At 48.2% G+C, this 16,979-nt stretch overlaps 2 protein-coding genes and 1 long non-coding RNA gene across 3 annotated transcripts in view; 1 reads left to right on the forward strand and 2 right to left on the reverse strand.

The window, feature by feature from the left end:
• The window catches only part of SMUG1 (single-strand-selective monofunctional uracil-DNA glycosylase 1), a 72,213-nt gene extending 56,243 nt beyond the window's left edge, over window positions 1-15,970 (forward strand). Inside the window, exons 7-11 of the mRNA XM_030938730.1 lie at window positions 3,575-3,654; window positions 7,543-7,596; window positions 11,906-12,052; window positions 13,605-13,725; window positions 15,950-15,970. Coding sequence (XP_030794590.1) covers window positions 3,575-3,654; window positions 7,543-7,596; window positions 11,906-12,052; window positions 13,605-13,672 — 349 coding nt within the window. The 3' untranslated portion in view covers window positions 13,673-13,725; window positions 15,950-15,970. The remainder of the gene's footprint in view (window positions 1-3,574; window positions 3,655-7,542; window positions 7,597-11,905; window positions 12,053-13,604; window positions 13,726-15,949) is intronic.
• Window positions 538-7,321, reverse strand: LOC104670570. Its single transcript, XR_004059549.1, has 2 exons — window positions 6,743-7,321; window positions 538-1,445 (listed from the first exon to the last, which is right to left on the reverse strand). It is a non-coding gene; the product is annotated as an uncharacterized LOC104670570 (long non-coding RNA).
• Window positions 12,133-12,707, reverse strand: LOC115899930 (cytochrome c oxidase subunit 7C, mitochondrial). Its single transcript, XM_030938732.1, has one exon. The coding sequence runs from the start codon at window positions 12,651-12,653 to the stop codon at window positions 12,462-12,464; it is 192 nt and encodes a 63-aa protein (XP_030794592.1). The 5' UTR covers window positions 12,654-12,707; the 3' UTR covers window positions 12,133-12,461.
• Window positions 15,971-16,979: the final 1,009 nt, after the last annotated feature.

Consider the following 16,979-nt stretch of genomic DNA (forward strand, 5'->3'; position numbering starts at 1 on the left):
AATTCAGCGGGTACACACACTCTCACATACACCGAGGGTCATGTATGGAGAGATATGTTCAGATTTGCAGGCACCTCTATCCCCCTTCACACACACACACACACCGGCAACTGTGCAGGCGTCTGGGCCTGGCACAGGCACACTTATCTGCCCCCATTCAGCTCGTTCACACATGCACACCCTTGTTATCACCTTGAGGCACGTGATTACACCAAGGCAAACTCACAGACCTGCTCTGCAACCTGGAGAAACATATCACATCACCCCTACCCTTCTCACCTCTGACGAAGCAATGTTTTGGAGGGCCCCACCGCCGCCCATCCCAAACCCTTTATTTTGGGACTTCCGTGGTGGCTGATCCCAGCACAGGCCTCTTGCTCCCATTCTAACATTTTTCCAGTGGGGAAAACACATGGGCCCCAGGGAAGTCCTGCTTGTCAACCAGCTGGGGCTGGGTAGCTGGAGCTGGGAAGTCAGGAGCTCTGAGACCCAGCACATGGAAAGCTGCAATAAGAATCAGCTGACTCCGAACCACACTTTCTTTTCCATTGTTTTATTTGTATATTGGTCCACAACACACTGAAGTCTCACAGGTGCAAAACTTTTTTTTTCATATTTGTGGCAAACTGAGGTAGAGGCAATGCTTGGCACAGAGTAGGTACTATATAATATTAGTGGAATGAACAGCTGAAGCGACTGACTTCTAAATGGAGCAGATTGTTCATTTCACTTCTGTTCCTCCACCTCAACAAACCTTTACATCCTCACTGGTTTGTGAGGGCAGAGAACAGGTGTGGCCTTTGGTGTGATAAGAAATGCTAATTTTATACAAACCGAAGCAATCTGGTCTCAATTTTGACCCCCAAATGCCCTCAAAATGGATCAACGAGCCAGGGAGGCTTGAGGAAGGAGGGAGCATCTGCCCTTCCTCCTGGTCAGAAGAGAATTTGAATTTGCTTGGGTAGCTTATGGGCAGAGCTGGAAGCTGCAGTTCATGACTGTCAGCAGCTCTGAGGCTGATGGAGGCATGGGGAAGGATTAAGGGCCTGGGAGAAAACATTTTATTTCCCTGTACCCCCCCACCCCAACATGGGGGAGAAAAAACAGCAAACTGAACAGAGCAGAGGCCATGGCAGCAAGAACCCAGAGACAGAAGCTGCTTCTAACATCAGGCTCCAGGATGCAACTGCGGCTCTCAGCTCTGCGCGCTGAGATTCCAGATCCTGCAAAGCAAGTCAGGTTCCTTCCTTCCCTGCCAGGCTGGAGTAAGGAGGCTGTTCTAGGCAGGCAGTCTGCAGCCGCTCACCAAGGTCTGGAACAAGCTACCTTCCTTCTTTGCCGAGCAGATGTGGATGGCGGTGGGCCTGGCTAATCAGCGGTGTTCTGTGGAAAGATAGCCACCAGCCAGAATCGCCAGCCTCTCCATTCCAAGGGATAGATGACCCCTAAATGCATCAGGAATAGGGAAATATGCTTTGCTTATTTAAGAGTTTGAGGCTCCGACCTGGCGTCATTGACCTCACTCTCACTCACCCTGGGAGAGTAACAGCCTTGGGGGCATCAGCAATTCCATTTTCGGGAACAGGGACAGGCTGACTGTGGCTTGCAGATGGCTGGGAGTGGGGAAGAATTGTCTAGGGGTGAGCCAAGGGGATGTGAAGGTCATAATCATGATTAATACATAAAACTAATTTATTCATCCCACATCTGGTTAGCAAAGCTTACTCCCCATTTCCCGCCTCATCTTTTTTTTTTTTTTCTTTTTTTGAAACAGGGTTTTGCTCTGTCACCCAGGCTGGAGTGCAACGGCATGATCTCAGCTCATTACAACCTACGTCTCCTGGGCTCAAGCCATCCTCCCGCCTCAGCCTCCCGAGTAGCTGGTACTACAGGTGCACACTACCATGCCTGGCTAATTTTTGTATTTTTCATAGAGACGGTTTTGCCATGTTGCCCAGGCTGGTCTTGAACTCCCGGGCTCAAGCATTCCTTCTCCCCTGGCCTCCCAAAGTGCTGGGATTACAGGAGTGAGCCACCGAGCCCAGCTGCTCCCTCCCCATCTTCTAATCCTGCTATTTGCATCCACATAATGAACTCTTGAGGGCAGGGTGCATGTTAACCAGCCTAAAGGGCTTAGAGCTGAGCGATCTGGAGTATAAAGATAGTACAAGATCCCCAACTTGGACTGGATGAAAAGGGAAAAAAAGAGAAATCAGAAAGGTTGGAAGGAAGAGAGAGAGAAAGAGAAATAAAGGAAGGGAGAAGCTAGACAAAAGAGGGGAGGAAAAGCTTAAAGAGCAATGCTAGACAGTGCTGGTCAGAGGCCTCCCTGAGAGCACGGCAAGGTTTACTGTGAACATGCCTTTCTAGCCAGCCAGTGGTTTGGGGGTGCCCCAGCCCATCCTCAAGGCATACACTGCCCTTGGAGGAACTGGCTGACCTCAGTGACCTGCCCCATCCCACTTTTGGGAGACAAAGGAATTGGCTCTAAGAAACCTTGTGAATCAACCAGAGCACGTGAGCAGGGCATGGGGAGTGCAGCCCAACAGGCTGAAGATACCCAGAAACCTCAAGCTGATTCTCTCTATAGCTGAATCGAAAGTCACCTTACCAATTCATCTCTTTGTGTGTGTGAATTCAGTGAAATCTACTGCAGACCTAAGGTCCACTTGCCCTGGTAGGGAATGTCTTCCTTCCCTTTCATGTATGAGATCCTTTCTCTGGCTCTTCCAGGATTTGCAAACGTCCCCCAAGCTCTTTGCAGATGAATCCAACCCCTCCTGGCATGGAGAAACTCCTTGACCTGAAAGGTGGTTTTCTGGGGCAGGGGTGGAGATAAGGATAGCAAAGGAGGAAGATTTTTCTTCTCACCAATGGAAGAAAATGAAGATCTCACTCCCAGCCCCCCATCCTCCCACCCCCTACACCCCCACACCCGCCTTCCACCCTCGAAAAGTGAACTAGGTCTTATCTTCATCCCTGTCTCATTTGCACATACTCAGGCAGGCTAACCAAAACTACAGAAAAACCCTCCAGTGCAAAGGGCTCATTTAACAAATTATCACTGGGCACAGTGGCTTAACCTGTAATCCCAGCACTTTGGGAGGCTGAGGTGGGCGGATCACTTGAGGTCAGGAGTTCGAGACCAGCCTGGCCAGTATGGCAAAACCCCATCTCTACTTAAAATACAAAAATTAGCTGGGCGTGGTGGCGCATGCCTATAATCCCAGCTACTCAGGAGGCTGAGGCAGGAGAATCACTTGAACCGCGAGGCGAAGGTTGCAGTGAGCTGAGATTGTGCCACTGCATTCCAGCCTGGGCAACAGAGTGAGACTCCGTCTAAAAAAACAAAAAACAAAACAACAACAAATGATCAAACAGGCCCAAGGTCACAGAACCAGAGTACCTCCAAGCCCAGAACAAAGCTGCCCAGTCTTCAGACAGCCTCTTGCAGCAGGGTGGGAATGGAGGCGCTTGGGGCTGCGGGTGAGAATTGAGCCCAGGAGAAGGGGCCGCCAGGGTGGGAATCCATGACCAGTCCCTGCCTCACTGGCCTCTTCTACTTCATGTGCAGCTTTTGGAACCAGATCTGGACCTGCATGTCATACAGCCTCAAGGCCACACATCCAGCTTGGCAGGCTGTGCCGGGGGCAGGTAGGGCTGCAGGAAGAACTCCAGCTCGCTCAGCTTCTTGGAGAAGCCCGTATGCAGGCAGCTGGCCCCTGCCTGTACGTCCCCCGGTTCATAGGGCTGGGTCCTGGAGAGGCAGAGTGGTGGTGGTCAGGGCCTCCGCAGCCCAAGGTGAAGCAGGGAGGGGCTCCAACTGGGCTTTCTGCTCACCCTCCATCTCCTCTTCCCTCCCTGTGCTCCTCAGGAACCGGGATCCCCTTTCTGTTAACTGTTAACCCTAGCTGAGTTCATGTTTCTCTTTCTCTCTCTCTACCCCCCTTCCCCTCACTCCCCTTCTTCCTTCTTTATCTCACTGCATCTTCATTTCTCATTTTTTCCTTCCTTCTTTTGCTTCATTTCTGCCCTACCTTCACTTTCTCTTTTTCTTCCATTCCTTCCCATCCTTGCTTCTTTTCCTTGTCCCTGTATTTCCTCCTTTTCTACCTTTCTGTCTCCCTTCCCTTTCTTTTTTCTCACTTTTACCTCCCTTTCTTTCCCTTCCTTTTTCTTATACTCTAGCTCTCTCCTTTCTTTTGCTTTCTGTTTCTTTCCCTATTTTTCTCTTTTCTCTTCCTTTCTGCCTTTATCTCTAATCTTTTTTCTTCTTTTTTCTATTTTAACAGGCCCCAGACTATCTCTAATCTTAAAAACCCAAACAAACCTAGTCTTGCTTCTTCCTTCTGCCTTTTATCAATATTCCTTTCATATTATCTCTATCCCAGCCACCCTTCCAGAATACCTTTCTGTCTCCAGCATTAGGGCTTTTTCATATCTTTTCCTCTCTCCCAGTCTTTTCTCTTTGTTGTTCTGAATTTTTCCAGTCCTTTATGCTGTTTCCCTAGGCCGCCCTCTTATCTTCCTTTGTTTCTAAATTCCCTCTCATTCGCAGTAGGCACAAGGCATAAAACTGGCCCCTCCCCAGTCGAGGTTTTTGTCCTGTGTCAGCCCAGCCATCCTTCATGCATTTCTTTCTCAACTCCTCTCAACTTGAGACTCAATCTCAAGGGCCCAGGAATAGAGCTGTTTAGCCCAACTTGAGAAGTCAGGGTTGGGTCCACAGCTCCCCATTACAGGCTTAGGGAAGCCTTGCCAAACTGCTGTCACTCCATCAATCCTAAGAAGAAAAGGGAAGAGGAGCAAGGAAAGAGAAAAAGAGAGAGAGTCCCATAGATCTGTGGGATTGTGTTGGGGGTTGGGGCGGGGGGTAGTATTGGAGAGGCAGGAGCAAAAAGGACCACATTCATCAAAGGGGGAGTGGGGTAGGCAGAGGACCAGACACCTTCTCTCAGAGCGCACAAAGCCCCAGCAGCCTGCAAGAAGACGCCCAAGTCAAGCGCGTGCCCCCTCCCGCCTTTGCTTTGGGACTGGGGATGGATGAGGCCTTCCATCCAAATCCTCTGGACTGCAGAGATGTGAAGGGCCCCGGTATATAAGGAAAGAAAAGGGTTTACATTCATTTTGAATATCAGTGGGTTTTGTGTCTGTCCCTGGACACATCCCTCTCAAAGGCCCCTTCCTTAGGGGACCAAGCCAAACTCCCTGTAGGCAGTGCCAGCGGAAGCCTTCCTAAACCTCTCAGCTAGGCCAGTCCAACTCTGTCCGGGGCTTGCCAATGAGCAGATGCCCAGCAGGTGCCAGGGCAGCTGCTGGGCCACAGCAGAAAAACTTCAGGAATAGCGAAAACAAAGGCCTGGGCAGATTTGCCGCTTCTGACCCAGCAGGGCCAAGTGGCCTCTGGAGGTGTCTACCCAGGAAGGGCCAGAGCACCACGTGTTCCACGTGGGAATTTTCTCTCCTGGGATCCACATCCCTTCCTGGCCTTTTCCAAGGAGTCTGAAAGTGGCCTCTGCCACCTGCCTGGCTCCTCCAGCCGGGGGCTCCCCAGGAGGGGCCCAACTTAAACATTAAAGGCACAACATAGACCCTTGCCGCCTGGCCAGACCTCCCCGCCCGGGAACACCCCGGGGCTCCAGGGTATCCCCCAACACCTGCAGCGGCCTCTGTCCTAGTCCACTTCCCCAGGCCACCCGGCAGCTTCTACACCCGCCTGGGTCTGCCCTCCCCCCTTGTCCTGGGCCCCAAGTTCAGCTGTGCCCTCTGAACCCACTCTCGGCCTTAAACTGCCCTTGGAAGAGCCTCCCCAGCCGTTCCTCCTGGGGCATCTCTTGGGTGGAGGAGGAAATCTCAGTCCTGGGAGGGGAGTAGGGGCCTTTTCCTTGCCCTGCTTTGGGAACTGGAAGAGCGGGAGGTTGTGCTGGAGGCGGGAGGGGGCACGCGCTTGGCTCCATCTTAGGGAGATGGGTCTCTGACTCAAACTGGCTTCAGAAAAAAAAAAAAAAAAGAAGACTTTGGGGAGTTGTTCCTTCTCTCGGATCACTCCTAACTTAGAATCAACGTAAGGTCCCAGGACAGCAGAGACCTGGGCAGTCCTGGACTAAGGCGCTGGGCGGATCCCCCGCCCTGTCCCGGCAGAGTCGAAAACTCCGGCTGGCGCTTCCTTCCCTTTCCGCGGGGCGTGTCTGGGGATCTCCAAGAGTCTCTAAGGGCCTGCTGGGGTGAGCGGGTTTGGGACGCGGCTGGGTTTTTCTAGGCTGGTAATGGATGCCGACTGGGGAACAAGCACGCACATCCTTCAGTACGGGAAGCGGAGCACCCTCTCTCCCACTTTAGCCCTGGAAACCCCAACTCCGCTCCCTTCTCCATCTCCCCTCAAAAAACTTTTCCGAAGTTCCCCCAAGTTGCATTTGAGGAAAGAAGTCGTCTCCCTCAGACTCTGGGTTTCTCAGCCCCTAACCCTCCCCTCAATCCCCAGTTTCGGAAGCAACCCTCCCCCTCCTCTGCCAGCTGCCACCTTAGTCCCTAAGCTCGGGGAGGAAAGCTGGTCTGATCCCATGCATCTGACAGAAGCCCAACCCCAGCCCGAATTTCTCCGGGGGAAGGCAGATTAGTGTCAGCCTGCGGGGGAAACAGGGGTAAGGGGAGGGAGAGACCGGGACGGGGAGAGACAGATTGTTCTCGGGCCGAATCGCACCCGTCCCGGGCCCAGCTTACCTACTTCCCGGGCCCAGCTTACCTACTGCAGACCGGCTCCTCTAGATTTCCATCCTCTCAAAAGTTTGTCCTTCTCTCAAACGATTCCAGGAGGAGCGCAAACTCGGCCCTTGGGGAGGGCAGGCGGGCCGGGTACCCTTGAAGGCGCAGGCGCCTGATCCAGAGCAGGCCTCGGGGAAGCGGGACTCGGGGGCACGGTCGCCAAAGTGGGGACCCGAGCAGTGATCCGGAGGGAGAGCGTTCAGGCGCCCGGGCTGGGGGCTACACTGCTGGCGCGGGACGGCCCGGGACAGAGTGGGCGCTATAGCAGGAGTGGCGAGCAGGGCCGGGCGGGCCCGGGGAACTGGAGGGAGAGGTCCCTGGGTCCCTGGCGACGTCTCTCGCTTCCTCCAGTTTCTGCCCTGCCGGTGTGCCCCAGCCCACAACATTCCCTCGACCTCTTCTGGGGCGGCGCTGAGGGCCCCCACATGGCGAAAAGGGAGGGTGAAGTGATGAGGAGCCCCTCCCGCCTTAGCCCCTCCTCAGCCCCCACGCCACAGCCCCCCCTTTCTCCCCAGAGCCGAGGGACAGACAGAGAATTGCCACTAGAAATTCGATCGATTGGTACGAGGGACCACGTGGCCGGGGGCTGGCCAATGACCAGGCCGCCCGGGATGAGCTAATAATGGAAGCAATTTGTAACTTTCAGTAGCTCTCTAGGCCTGAGTACCGGAGGGAGGGAGGCGGGCAGAGGAGGGGAGATGGGCACCCCCAGTCTTTCCATCCTCCTCATTCTTCTAGGGGCACCCGAATACCCCACTCCTTATTTCCCCTATCACGCAGGCACTGGCAGGGTTCTTTGCCCACTCCTGTTGGCCGCTGCGGCTCCAAAACGAGGTAAGCTTGTCCTCTACCCCTCAAACTCTTCACTACCCCCATCCCGTTTACTGGCACCTGCAAACCACAGCCTCCCTTCCTGTCCTATTAGTCAACTTAAATCGGATTTTATTTTTCCTCTTAGTTGAAAGAAAAACATTTTTGTATTCTTTTGTGTAACCTATCTCGGATTTGGAGAAAATTTTAATTCAAATTAATACACTTTTATTGGCGGGGGTGAGTAGTACTTTCCTCTTTTTCAATAAATTTGTATACTTGCTACTTTATGGAGAGTTTACTTTTCTTTGGGGATGAGTTATACCTTATGTTTTCACATGTGTTATTTCTTTAATGATAAGTTCAACTCTTTTCTCCATTCCATCCTCCAATTTTACTATTTATAAATATCACCTAATAGATTTAGAGTTTATTCATTTTTCTCCTCCCTCACTAGTTTTTCGGCTGTTACAGAATCACCACAATTTATTTTTCTCTGTGTGTGGATGAGGTTTTGTGTTGATTCCTCTTTTTGTTTTGTAAATGAATTTATTGTTTGGGAAACTCTGGGAGTGTGCATGTGTGTAAAAAAGTCTTTTGATTAATTCCAACCTCTCCTCTTCTGAAGAACAATTTGCTTGAAATGTTTTGTGTATTTTCCTCCTTTTTATTATGTTTAAATTTGAGGTATTTTCCCTTCTTTAAAACTTGACCTCTTTTTAAAAATTAATATTTTGCATGTTAAACCATTTTTAAGGTTTTTATGTTATAAACTTCAATGGTTAGTAGATTTACTTGCCTTTCCCTGACCTCCTTCGTACGCCTGCCTCCTCCATCTCAGAACTTCCATCCCCAGCTTCCACAATTCTCAGCTTCTAACGGCCTCATCCTCCCCTCTCCTCCCAGCCAAGGAGGGATGCCTGAGAAGTAGACAGTGTCCTTCTTGGCTCAGAGCCTATGCTCTGGTTCTAGTTCAGTACACCTCCAGTCTGACCTCCAAGCCAGCAAAACGAGTGAGAGCAGAATTTCTGTTCAACTTTTTCATTTGGGACTAAGTTCTTTCCAGTTGGCTGTGTTCTGGAGAACTCTCTGATACATGAAATCGAATTTTAACTTCTCATTTTTTCCCTAAATTCTAAGAAAAGTGCAAGCAGATTGTTTTTCTTCCTTAAATGTAAGCTGTTAGCTTAGGGGTCAGCCCTTTGGGTCTTTTACCTCCTGGGGGAGACTTCTCAGAGAGACCACACAGTGTTGATTCTTCCTTTTAGTTTTGGTTAAGGTAGAAGGGGTAGGGATTGGGGAAGCCAATATTCATCTCTGGCTCTAGCTCTGAACAAAGAAGGATAGAGAGCTGACTTGGGGACTTGTCCCTTTGGTTAGTAAGGTTTGGCTTAGGAGAGAGTTTGGAGTAAATCCCAACTCTGAGGAAATTCTTCTTTTTAGCATTACCATGAAAATAAACTATTAAAATGGTGTGACATGGTTTCAAACTATTCAGATTTCTTGAAGTAACAAAAATAAAATTACAAGAGTATTGTGTTTCCCAAAGATCCACCTCCAGTGACTGTCCATTTCTCTCAGGGAAACAGAACCCAACTGGGCAGAAGTAAAACTGCCGCCCCTCCCTCTCAGTTCCCCAGTCACATTGACATTCTGGGCACATTTGGCCCAACCCCCGTCCCTGCTTCTCCCAAGTATGAATCTAAATTACTATTAATAAGGGGCCGCTCCAAGTTAATTGGCATTAAAAGAATTCATTTCAATTTGTTAATATTAAATGAATGCTCTGCACTTTAGCTTCCTTCTTCGCCCTGGATTCCCAGATGAGTGATGGGAAGAGGGGGCAGGGAAGTAGAATGAGGATTTTATTTCTGGCTCTCCAGCTTAGCAACTGTGGTGCCTTCCCTAGGGGTGTGCGATCAGGCTCAGTGGGGGCTTGATTGGGGAAAGTCTGATGGTCTTTTTTGGTGAAATTCATCTGTTTCAGCAGGAGTCGTGGGGGAGGGTGGGAGGGGAGCAGAGGGAGAGGGACAGAATGGTTTGGGGGACTTTGTGGGGAGCGGAGGGACTAGGGAGAAAGTGGGAAGGGAAAGGAATGGAGGTCAACAGGAGTTTTGGAGAACAAGAGTTGTAGGCTGTGGGGATAAAGTAGATTTGTGAAGAACTGGTGCTAGGAACTAAACAACCCACCTAGAAGGGGAGGGGCTTCGGGCAGGGGTGGGGAGGTGGGATTTGAGGCAAAACAGCTAGGAGTTCTGAAACTATTAATATCTAGCTGTGTGACTCAGGGCAAATTGCTTAACTTTTCTCTCTGCCTTAGTTTCTTGACCTGTAAAACAGGGATAATAATAATAGAACTTATCTCAGGGGGTTATTCTGAATTAGAAGAAATACATGTCATGTGTTTTCCACAGTGCTTGGCACATAGAAACTGCCAGTAAATGTTAACTCTTTTTATGGCAGAGTGGTTAACAGGATGGATTCTGGAGCTAGATGGCCTGGTTTTGAATCTCGGTCATGCCTTATGTGAGTTGTATGACCTAGGCAAGTTACTTAACCCCTTGTGCTTTAGTTTCCTTGTCTGTAAAATGGGGTTAATAGTACCTAGCTCAAAGGCTGCTGTCAGGATTAAATGAGTTATATGTACGAAGAGCCTGGAACAATGCCTTCCCATAGGAAACACTATGTAAGCATTAGTTGCCATTGGTATTGTTGCTCTTCTGATCTAGAAAGGTCAGAAATAGATGCACAGGTGAGTTACTACTTACAGGCTAATATTGGAATCAGTTGAACTCTTTCACTCCTATTCCTGAAGCTAGTTCTACAACTGGGGCTGCATATGAGGGCTTGGGGAGAGATCCTATAACCCTGGAAGCTGGGATATCCAAATTCTTCCTCTGCTCTAGCTCTTGGGTTGGTGGTCCCTCCAAGACCCATAGACTCGAAGTCACTTCTTTTTCCCTGGGTGGGGTTGGGGTGGGGCTGGTAATGGTAGAATTACTTTCTTGGTGTAATAACTCCTATTGGTAGAGAGTTAGTCCTGGGAATGTGAGTTGGGGGAGGTTGGGTAGAGCAAAGGAGACTAAATATCCTCTATGTACCAGCCCACACACACTTGACCTCACCAGAGGTTTGGGAAGACAGAGATTTGAAGAGAGGAAGTGATCTGACAAAGTCCTAAAGCTAGAACTTGGCAGAGTTGGCATCTGAACTCTGATCTGCCTGATGTCAAACTTAAAGCCCTTCCATTGCTGCATGCTTTCTGAAGGGAGGGATGGGACACATGTAAACTTGGGCCAGGACCATGGGGTAGATGGAAGATGGGCGAAGACAGAGTGTTGGAATGGGAAGTGGCCGAGCAGGAATTTTTCAGTCATGGAAGACTTCCTGAGAAAAGAGATTCCAGACCAGGGTTCAGATGGTAGGGGAATGAGAATAGGAAGTAAAGAAGAGGGAGGGAGCCATGCATTGGCAAGGAAGGAGAAAAAAAGGGTTTATGCAAAGGTTGGGTCAGAGTAATGGATATGAATTCAATTTGCCTTGGGTTTGCCTTGCTGGTACCGTTTATTGAGGGCATACTAGGTACTAGGTACATACGTGATCACATTTGATGCTCACAACAGCCCTGACAAGTGGGTTTCTTATCCCTATTTCCAAAAGAGTTCATTGAAGTTCTGAGAGCTTAATCCCTGCTTTAGGTTACACAGTAGTAGCTGGGTTTCCTGGCATCAGAACCCATGCCTAGGCTGCCCTGAGCATGGCTTCTGTGTCCCAGTCTCAACTTCCATGACTGGTTCAGGTCCTCCTGTTTCCCCGCATTTGTAGTCACTCTTGGTGACTGGGAACAAAGGGTTAGAGCATGAGCTGAAACTGAGAGAGGGAGTGGCAGGCAGGCAGTGGGGACAGAAACTTTTCTCACATCCATCCATGTGAAGAAGATGGACAGAAGGGTGGTCTTTCTGGAGGGGGGCTTCCAAGCCACTTTCCCGAGACTGCTGATCTTGGTATGAACGGCAGGGACCTGATTGGATAGGGGATGGGTGGTCACATTGTTTTCTGGGCTGTAGACTTTATTTCCCTTCCTTTGGGAAGAAAAGAGGAAGAGGACAGCTCAGATGTGGGTTTGAGCCCTGGATTAAGACTGCCCATGTCCACTAAAATCTCTTCTTTTCTTGCTGCACGAGGGTAGAGAGACACCCAGCTGGACACCACATTTCCCAGCTGCTCTTGTTGCCAGGTGTAGACATAGGGGAATGTGAGGTGAGCATGTCCTCAAAGCCTGACGACATTGGGTCAATTCTCCTTTGTATTCTCTCTTTCATGAGCTGGGCAGATGTGCCTGAGACAGGTTTGACCAGGCAACTGAAAAGACATCCCTACGTGAAGACACAGCAAAGGTGTGAAAGGAACACACGTCCCCGACTGACCAGGTGGAACTGTCCAGCTGCCTGCTGTCTGGAACTGCTTCCTCCCAGACTAAGTGAGAAATAAACTTCTGTGTTCTATATGCTACTGTGTTTTGGGGCCTTTATGTTATAGCAGTTTTGCTGTCATCCTTTCTTTTTTTTTTTTGATTTGTATTTCCCTTTTATTGCATAAATTACCAACAAAATCCTGACCTGGGAATCAAAAATTTAATATAACCTTAGTTTAACACTATTAAATAAGCTAAATCACAGAGTAATACTGGAATGTTACCCAAATTAATAAAGTAGGCAAATGGCCAAGTATTACATTCCCTATTTCAAAAAAGAGGCATTAAGAATTCATGTCATAAGTTTATTGACAAACATATCTAGTATGCCATGAGTTAGAGTTTGATCCATTTCCAGAGGCTGTATCTCTTAAAATGCTCTTCATATCTGTTAAATGGACGAACTGAAACATCCTTATGATTTAAGCAGTTGGTGTCTTACTATAAGGAAGGGTGCAGCAAATGCAGATCCAAAGTACAAACACATCTTAACTAGTAATGCCCACTTGTTTTCCACTGAAAATGGCAAATTCTTCCCAGGGCCCTCCTCATAGTGGCTCCTACGGACCACAGAGGTTGTGAACCTCCGGATGCTGTGGCCCAACATAGCGCTGCTGGAAGCTCCGCACCGAGTACGGATGATATGGCGGCACCTCACCAAGACCTCGCCGTCATCCTTTCTAATTCACCTTCTCACACCAGACATTTCAAATTAAAAAGATTATATCAGGTCAGATGCAATGGCTCGCACCTGTAATCCCAGCACTGTGGGGGTGCTGAGGCAGGCGGATCCCTTGAGGCCAGGAGTTCGAGACCAGTCTGGCTAACATGGTGAAACCCCATCTCTACTAAAAAATACAAAAAATAGCTGGACACGGTGGCACACTCCTGTAATCCCAGCTACTTGGGAGACCGAGACAGGAGAATTACTTGAACCCAGGAGGCAGAGGTTGCAGTGAGCCGAGATCATGCCACTGTACACCAGTCTAGGCTACAAAATGAGATTCTGTCTCCAAAAAAAAAAAAAAGAAAAAAAAGAAAGAAAAAAAAAGAAAGAAAGAAAAGAAAAGGATTACATCAGATCACGGAATAACTGTAATAATATTGATTGAGCCAGATAGTATGCGAAGGACCCTATGCACATTATTTAATATAATCTACATGACAATCCTCTGAGATATGTGTTACTATTATTCCAATTTACACATGAGGAAACTGGGGTTTAAGGAAGGTAAGTTATGTGCTGAGGGACATGCAGGAGGGGCTGGAGCTGGATTTAAAGCGCACTGGGTGTGCAGAGCTGAGCCTCTTCACCATGGGGGCAAATCCCTACGGAGGACAGGGCTGGAAAAGCCATGGAGATCATCTTGTGCTTGGACAAGCCTCTCGCCAGTCACCACAGGGTCCCGAGACTCCCATTCCTACCTTCAAGAAGCTCAGCAGGCTACTCGTGTTTATGTTGGGTCACTACATACGGTTTTATTTGAAGGAAGGACCCCAGAGTCAAAATCGATTTGAAAACCCCTGATTAAATTCAGTCCCCTCCCTCTTTTTACAGGTGAGGCCCAGAGAGAAGATATGACTTGCTTAAGGTCACACACTTGGTTTCTCTGTCAGTCTTTCTAAATCCAGGACGAGTTCTCTTCCCACTGTATCAGGCTGCCTCAACAAACAGGGAGGTACAAAAATAACTAAATCTGGGAAGGAGGGCAGTGGTCTGTGTCTCTTCTAATGATTCCATGGGACAGCTGAGCCCATTTCCTTGATTTCCCTTGTGCCCCTCCTGTCGGATATCTGCCTTGGGACCCATCTCTTTTGGGCTTGAAGAGAGAATGGGCTGCACCAGTTCTCTACCGTCCTCATCACCCAGATGGTCAAACATGCAAACGGAAAGGAGAGCTGGGGCCAGAGCCAAGGCAGGCAAAGAGGCTTCTCGACCCCCTCCAGGCTTCCCACATTTTTATTTTTGGAATTTCAGGCTCCCTCCTCCCCTAGACCTTTCCTAGTAGCCCACCAGGGAGAAGAAGAGGGAAAACTGCCATAAATTTCTCCTATTTATATAAGAAGACAGAGTTTCTTGTGCCAGAAAAAACACAGAAAGGGATCTGTCAGGGGAGAAAGGACCCAGCCCTATACCTTCTGGGGTCAATTTATCTTTCCGAGTCGTGGCTTGGGGGGTCACCCTAACATTGCCTCTATGAAATGTAGGCTTTGACTTGAGGGCAGCCAGGACAGACAGCCCGTGAGCTTTGTTTCTGATCACAGTTTTCCTGCTTCATCTCAACCTCCCCCTACCCCTTACTGTGTCTTTTTAAAAAACAACTTTCTTGAGGTATAATTCATGTATCATACAATTCACCATTTAAAATGTACAATTCAATGATTTTAGTATATTCACAGGTATGTCAAACCATCACCATAGTTAATTTTAGAACATTTTCATCACCTCAGAAAGAAATCTTGTAACCTTTAGCTATCACCTCCCTATCCACCCATATTCCTTCTTGCCCTTAACAACACTAATGTACTTTCTGTCTCTGTAGATTTCCCTATTCTGGACTTCCATATAAATGGCATCACATAATAAGAGGCCTTCTGTGACTAGCATCTTTGATTGAGCATAGTGTTTTCAAGGTTCATCCACGTTGTAGCATTTATCAGTACTTCATTCCTTTTCATGGCTGAGTAATACTCCATTGTATGGATATACCACATTTTGTTTATCCATTCATCTATTGATGAACATTTGGGTTGTTTCCACCTTTTGGATATTATGATTCTCCCTTTCCTCTTACTCTCTAGACATCTTGGATAGTATCCAGTGAGGCCTGTGGGCAAGAATAGGTGTTTCTTATATTTGGGAACACCTAATATCCATGAAAGCAGGGTCTTGGCACATGTCTTCTTTAATATTAAGTACATGTACTAGCTGGAATTTTCCTTCTTCTATTGTTACTGAGGTGGGGCTGCTCCCTTCTTTATCAATTCTCACTTTTTATTATGATTGCTATGTTGGACACTTGCTGATTCTTCAGACTAGGGGATTCAGACCCTTCTCTTGGGGCTTCAGAGACATGGAGTGGATGAATGAATGTCTTCCCATCAGGGAAGAGTTCCCTGAGTCTGGTCTCAAGTGATTCTCTGGTGCCTCACAGTGGAAGGAAGGTCTGTGAAGACTCCAGGGTCAAGGGAAAGTTATGTTCTTGAAGGTATGACTGAACCCAGAATCCAGGCCTCCAGTTTCCATCTCCTTGCCTGACCCATTTCAGTCTGCAGACATGCTTTGAGCTCAATCCAGTTACTCACCTAGCAACAGACATTGCCTCTGCCCTCACGGATTGTGCAGTTCTAGTGGTGAGAGTAAGGTGAATACAAGTGAACAAAATGATGGCAAGTTGTTCAAGCTTGTAAACACTGTTCAATGAATGAATGAACAAACAAGTACTTACTATGTGCTCTGGAAAGAAAACGTGAAAAAAGTCAAAGCTGTAAATCACTTTCTGCTACCACTACCTTTCCTAGTCTGGAAGTTAGCATTACTTCTCCATCCCTTGGGGGAGATAGTGGGCAAATATTACAAAATGTTAGCTAATAAGAGCTACCATTTATTGGACCAGACATACACCAAGGGGTTTTTATAGCTCATTGATTTTCACCCTTTGAATTAGGCATCAATATTTCCATTTTGAAGGTGAGAAAAACCGAGACTCAGGGTTTGAGTAGCTATCTGAAATCACATCCATAGCAGTAAGTGGCAGAACATTTGCTCTGGACACTGGGATAAGTCTGTGTGTGTGTGTGTTTTTTGTTTGTTTGTTTGTTTTCGGGATGGAGTTTTGCTCTTGTTGCCCAGGCTGGAGTGCAATGGCATGATCTCAGCTCACTGCAACGTTCGCCTCTCAGGTTCATGTGATTCTCCTGCCTCAGCCTCCTGAGTAGCTGGAATTACAGGCGCCTGCCAGCATGCCCAGGTAATTTTTGTATTTTTAGTAGAGACGGGGTTTCGCCATGTTGGCCAGGCTGGTCCCAAACTCTTGACCTTGTGACCCACCCGCCCCGGCCTCCCAAAGTACTGGGACCACAGGCGTGAGCCACCGCGCCTGGCCATGTGTGTGTTTTTATTCCTAGCACTTCATAACAAATGCCAACATCTCTTCCTGCGGCCCTACCACAGAGGAAGCTCATCAGTTTCCCCTCCTGCCCAAAGGCAAAGCAGCCACAGTGGAGGTGCCGGGGTCCTCCCTCACAGCCTGCTGTCTAGTGGTTATTTCTGCTTCAAGGCTAAGGAAGGGAAGGACCTGTTTTGTTTTCAAAGGTTTTTTCCTTCCAGTCCTTGCTGTGTGGCCCTTTGTGTGTGGGAGAGACCATGAGAGGCCTGGATATTGTCAACAAAAGACTTGAACAAGCCGAAGAGCTGATGATATTGACAAGAAGGGGACCTTAATAAGGCAGATAATCAAAGTTGATGACTGACAGCCCCTTTGGCATCCCTTCACCCTCTGCTAAATCAGGTCTCTTACATGATCTTGATGACAAATAATAAAAATTATAAACACATGACAATTTTCACATGCATTTGTTCGCTTCTTACAGCAAATATGAGAGGTATCCAAGGCTGAGGTTATTACAGAAAAAAAGTTTTTGGGACTAGAACCTTAATTTTATGTAACAAAATTTATGTAGAGCTTACCGTGGATCATGTACTCTCCTAAATAGTTCAAAACTTTCATTTTTAGAGAGATGGGGGTCTTGCAGCCAGGTGCGGTGGCTCACACCTGTAATCCCAGCACTTTGGGAGGCCGAGGCGGACAGATCACCTGAGGTCAGGAGTTCAAGACCAGCCTGACCAACATGGTGAAATCCCGTCTCTACTAAAAATACAAAATACAAAAATTAGCCAGGTGTGGTGGTGTATCCCTGGAATCTGGAGGCT

Source organism: Rhinopithecus roxellana, chromosome 10 (genome assembly GCF_007565055.1).
Source record: "Rhinopithecus roxellana isolate Shanxi Qingling chromosome 10, ASM756505v1, whole genome shotgun sequence".
NCBI classification, from domain to species: domain Eukaryota; kingdom Metazoa; phylum Chordata; class Mammalia; order Primates; family Cercopithecidae; genus Rhinopithecus; species Rhinopithecus roxellana.

Excerpts from the sequence above, each read along its gene's own strand:
- LOC115899930 (XM_030938732.1), bottom strand. The coding sequence starts at position 12,653 with ATGTTGGGCCACAGCATCCGGAGGTTCACAACCTCTGTGGTCCGTAGG.